The sequence below is a fragment of the Apium graveolens genome, unplaced genomic scaffold (assembly GCF_009905375.1).
Source record: "Apium graveolens cultivar Ventura unplaced genomic scaffold, ASM990537v1 ctg6261, whole genome shotgun sequence".
NCBI classification, from domain to species: Eukaryota; Viridiplantae; Streptophyta; class Magnoliopsida; order Apiales; family Apiaceae; genus Apium; species Apium graveolens.
In genome coordinates, this window is record NW_027419329.1 from 67,258 (window position 1) to 73,257 (window position 6,000).

Consider the following 6,000-nt stretch of genomic DNA (forward strand, 5'->3'; position numbering starts at 1 on the left):
TTAAAATCGAGTGAAATTATTTAAATTTAGGAGTGCCAAATAAATTCATTAGCAGAAAAATTCCATCCAGTTTTTGGGGATAAAATTGGAGCCAACAAATATGGTCCAATTTAAAAAAATATAACAAATACAAAGTATTAATTTGCTACTCTTATATGTTAGAATTTACCGGGGCTCGTAAACTGGACACGACTTGGTAGAATTTAGGTGAGGTTGAGGTTGGTTTTGTGTAGTTGTATTCAAGCCTTTATATGTGTGAACAATTTGACCAAGCACATTTTGAAAAGCAGACTCAAATATTGTAAGTGATAATTCATATCGAAATTATTTTATTTTGAAAATCTTGTCAAAGTCTACCGAGTAAATATACTTAAATACAAGACAAACCTTAAGAAATGAGAATATACTAAAATAGAAGACAAACCATAAGAAATGAGAATATGTTCCCATTGTGTAGCTGTATAAATATTGTAAGTGATAATTCATATCAAAATTTATTTTATTTTGAAAATCTTGTCAAAGTCTACCTTTTTTTTTGCCAAATTTAAAACAGATTTCACTAATGACTTGAAAGAGATTCAATCGGGACAAACCTCATGCAACCAGGTTGAAAAACAAATAGAGTTAAATAATTAGCCGTTTTCTTTCCGGATTGCTTAACAAACTGAATACAAATATTCTGAAAATTAAAAATGAAGGTAATGGTTTCCCGGACAATCCAGCAAGCATCTCCCCCAAAACAGTAGCTTCACAATTGACCCTAACATTAATTCGATTGATATTGCAATGTTCAGAGGACTCAGTTGCAACAACTGAGTTTAGAGGCCTCATGTTATGAACAAATATTTTTTGTGAGAGTTGAGCACATGTGATTTTCACCACCATTCCAAACGCACCCCAGCTATCTACCTGCCAGACACCAGCTATATAGTTGCCGAAAGTGTTGTTGATGCGAGATATCCAGATCTCCTAATACAGCATCCAATTCATTTTCAACACAACCACCACATCGCACAAAAGCGAGACAAGTCTACCTCCTTGAGTATACTAAAATAGAAGGCAAACCCTGATAAATAAGAATGTACTAAAATAGAAGGCAAACCCTGAGAAATGAGAATCTATTCCCCTGCCTACTAAAATAAATCTTGGTAATTTACATAACAAATTATCAACTCTTGTCCAGTGTGGTGTTAAAAAATCATTCACTGATGTTGTGTTACAATAAAAATGTATACATATGGTATGGTGGGGAGATGACTATATTTTTAAAGCGGTTAAAGTAATTTTTTAATGTATATGTTGTAAATAAAAAGCTTGTGTTCAAAAGTAGGTAGAGATAATTTATTCATACAATTATATTATTTTGTCATTTTAGTTGACACAAATTATTACATCCTAATTTTTTACTTTTTATTTGTAAATTTTGTATATAATGCACCCTAGCTTGCTACCACAATGGCACATATAATTCTCAACATCTTGAGTTCTTCCACCGTCATGAACTTAGCATGAAAAAAATAATAGTCAAAATGAGTTTCTAATACTTCTTCAATTATAAAAATATCCCATTACCAACTTGGTATAAAATTCTAAACTTTCAAAAAATTTGCACAACATTTCTTCAATATCAAGGTGATAAAAATATTTGACCAGGCATGCTTTATATTTGTTCCCACATACATATTATATAACCCAACTTTTTAACATCATCAAATTAAATGATATTTATTTTTGCTTATAGAAGTGGGTGAATCTATTTCACTAGTTGATTCTAAATTGTAAAATTGTACTCACCTTAAATTAATTCATCTTGAAAATATAGATATTCCGCTAGTTAAGAAATTAACAACAAAAAAATAATTAAGGAAATCACAATTCACCCACCATATATCTGTGAAGTTTGAGAATTGTCAACAAAAACCATGGAAATACTAATGATCTATATAGTATTAATGATTCATGAAATAAAAAAAGAATCTTATGAAATCTTTTCATATCTTGTTTTTCATTTAAGGGGAAGCTTAAATGAATTCTTCACTCTGATGAGCTTTCCAACATCAACTAGTTGTTTAAGCTTACGAAGCAGCGTCTTTCTAAAATTAGTTGGAAGATGATCGTAATTGTTTTCTACAAATTTGGCTATTGCTATGCAGCTTGAACCCTTTCTGCTCCCCAGAGTTGAGACTGCATGATTTATTATCTACATTTAAAAGAAAAGACCTTGAATACAATTTGTATCTCACAACTGTATGTAACTATTATTCAAACATCATTTACAAAATAAATATAATATACCTGTTCGTAAGTAGGATTAGAAGGAGGTGGAATATAGGTATTTGGTTGAGCATTCATCATTAGAACCATGCTTTGATGTGCACTCAGTTGGATGTTAAACTCTAAGCCCCTGTAAATGCTTCAACTTTAAATCTTAACTTTTATTTGAAACCTCAAGCTTGAAAATTAACACAATCCCTCAACTTGAAACCCTTTTGCTCCACACCCTAGTTCAAGGTCTTCTTAGTTGAAGTGAGACAAGGGGAATGATTTTATACTTGATTTGGAAGATGCTAAATTTTTCAAAAAGAATCAATATATTTCTTTGTCTCTGGCCCTATCTTTGCGCTCATTATTTTCAACTAAGTTTCAAAATATGGATATGGCGGCTACCTTTGGGGCTCAATATTTTAGCTAAATTTCACTGCCTCTCACTTTAATATTTTCACTTCACTTAAATTTCATTGAGTGCTGTTGAAATCCAAGTAACCAGGTCATCTCATAAGCTAGATTTTTGAAATAATTATTTATTATTTACTAATTTTATTAAACTTGAAATTTTACAAAAAAATTACATATACAAAAAGTACCAAGAGTTACTTGTATTTCAAATTAATAAGCTACTAAAATGAAAATAAAATCAACTCCAAATTTATTATATTCAGTGTCAAAAAAATCATATAATTATAATCTTTTATCAAAAATATAAATGTTTATTTTTAACCGAAAATACTTGAATGTGTAAAACCTTTAAAAAAATGATGTCCCGTAGCTATTTCAACATTCTAGAGGCAAATTCTTGGTAAAAATTTATATATATTAGAATAGACATGTATGGTGCTAGAAATCAAAAAACTTAAATAAGGATGCTATTAGTCACATAATAATAATGATAATTTTTATTTAGCGCGATGTTGTTCCCTAGATTAGATTTAGTAAGCAATATAGTTACTAAAATGCATAAATATTAGAAATAACCCACAAAAATTACATCTTCAAACAAATAGGACAAGTTAATAAAATAAACGTACACGATATAGGAATACACTTCATCATTGTTTTGAAGGACATGCAGATGAGCCTCATCTCGCTCTTTTTCTTCCACGACCTTTATTATCGCGGCAGATAATGGACCAGATTGCTTGCCTTGCTCAACTGGAATGCCGACAGTTGTACAAGTCTGGCTCATAAATTCTGTGCAGAATTCTACTGATTCTTCTTTAAGGTAGCTTTCTGCCATACAACTTTCAGGATAATATCGGTTTCGTACGTAGCTCTTTAGCACTTTATTGAATCGTTCGAAGGCATACATCCATCTATAAAATACCGGTCCACATAAACGCACTTCTAGGACCAAGTGGACAATAAGATGTAACATTACATCAAAAAATGATGAAGGGAATATTTTTTCTAGATCGCATAAGGTTATTATTACATCTGACTGCAATTTATCGAGTTTCGAGACATCGACAACTTTGCTGCATAAAGCATTAAAAAAGAAGCACAGTCGTATGATTGTGACCCTAACATTTTTTGGGAGAACGGATCGAATGGCAACAGGGAGGAGTTGTTGGAGAAGGATATGGCAGTCATGGGACTTAAGCCCGTATATCTTCAAATCAGACATGGATACACAATTTTTTATGTTTGATCCATGTCCAGAAGGAAGTTTCATAGACAAGAATGAGTTCAACACTTTCTTTTTTTCAACCTTCGACAAAGTAAAAGGGGAAGGAGGCAGATAGGTCTTCTTTTCTCCTACTTGAGGAGCTAAATCATGTCTAACACCCATATCAATCATATCACGACGTGCCGCCTCACTATCTTTTGACTTTCACATATTTAATAACGTCCCAAGCAGATTATCACACACATTTTTCTCGATGTGCATAACATCGAGACAGTGGCGAACATGATGATATTTCCAATATTCTAACTCAAAGAAAACAGATTTTTTCTTCCATGGACATTCCACCTTCTTCGACTTCTTCACCTCTTTTTCAAAACAAAAATCAATTCGTTCCTGACGCGCTAACACTTCTTCTCCGAAAAGGGGTTGACATGCGTTCCCCAACTCTTGTTGTCCGTTAAAGGCCGCCTTCTGCCTCCTATAAGGGTGCTGCCTAGGCAAATAACGGCGATGACCTTGGAAGCACATCTTCCTACTGTGACTTAAATATTTAGCCACAGTATCGTCACCACAAATTGGACAACTCTTATAACCCTTATTCACGCAGCCTGACATGTTTCCATATGCTGGAAAATCATTTATAGTCCAGAATAAAATTGCTTTTAGAGTGAAATATGATTTACTATAGGCGTCATAAACGTTTGGTTCACCTTCTTCCCAAAGTTTTTTCAGATCATCAATCAACGGTTGTAAATAAACGTCGATGTTATTTCCCGGCTCATGTGGACCAGGAACTAAAACTGACAACATCATGAACTTCCTTTTCATGCATAACCACGGAGGAAGATTGTACGTTACCAACACTACTGGCCAGCATGTATATCGATTGACTAACCCATTAGTATGCGGGTTGATACCATCCGCTGATAAAGCCAACCTAATATTCCTAGATTCACTACCAAAGGCAGGCCACCGGTAATCGATATTCCTCCAAGAAGGAGAGTCGGCCGGATGTCACATCTTGTCATCATTTATTCGCTGATTTGCATGCCAAGTCATGAGTTCAGCAGTAGAGGGAGATTTAAATAACCGTTTAAATCTTGGAATTATAGGAAAATACCACATGACCTTGGCTGGAACATTGACCCTAAGTTGGCCATTCTTCCGTACTTTCCAACGTGACAGCTTGCAATGAGGACACTGAGAAGCATCAGAATGTATGCCCCTATACAGTATACAATCATTGGGACACGAATGAATTTTTATATACACTAGACCTAAATCGGATAAAGTTTTCTTCGCTTCATATGCGTTAGGAGGCAACACATTATCTTTGGGAAGGATCGAGCCAACTGAAGAGAGCAGCTCAGTAAAGGCAGTGTCGCTAATACCAAACCTAGCTTTCCAATTGTGCAATTTTAACATTGACTCTAACTTTGTGCACTCGCTACCCTCAAACAACGGTTGTTCCGCATCAACAACAAACCTCTGAAAATCATATGAATCCTTATCGTAATTACCCGAATTAAAAGCCGCTTCACAAACTTCAACAGTTTCTGATGCAACAAAGTGCTCTATAGGTTGGTCTGAAGCAGGACGTGTACTACCTATAGAAGACCAAGTACTCCTAGTAGATTTTTCTTCATGCCAAATCCAATCAACATACCCCAAACTAAAACCATGATCGTAGATATGTCCCCTTATGATTTTGGTTGAGAATTTTTTAAAATTCACACATCGACCACATGGACAAGGAATTCTTTTAGGATCTTTACAATTTTCTTCAGCGAAAATTAAGAATTCTTCGACGCCAATTTCAAATTCTAAAGAATCCCTATCTTTCGATATCCACGACTTATCCATAAATGAAAATGTATGACCAGCAATCTAGCAACCTAACCACCAGATGGTCATTTCAACATCAAAGCGCGAATTAATCAATACAAGTGCACATATTCAAGTGCATATAAACAAAACCAAGAAAGTCAACATTGTTTAACTAGCATAATCAATACAAGTGCACATATTCAAGCGCGAATTAATAACAAACATGCCCTTAAAAATTGAAAGATTTTACACAAATGACAACTAGTACA

General features: G+C 34.0%; 1 protein-coding gene across 1 annotated transcript; it reads right to left on the reverse strand.

Moving 5' to 3' along the window:
• Positions 1-4,918: 4,918 nt before the first annotated feature.
• On the reverse strand, positions 4,919-5,767 carry LOC141703141 (uncharacterized). The gene has a single exon (XM_074506737.1). The coding sequence runs from the start codon at positions 5,765-5,767 to the stop codon at positions 4,919-4,921; it is 849 nt and encodes a 282-aa protein (XP_074362838.1).
• Between the last annotated feature and the right edge of the window lie 233 nt (positions 5,768-6,000).

Bases quoted from the DNA above. Each gene is read 5' to 3' on its own strand.
- LOC141703141 (XM_074506737.1), bottom strand. From the start codon at position 5,767: ATGGATAAGTCGTGGATATCGAAAGATAGGGATTCTTTAGAATTTGAA.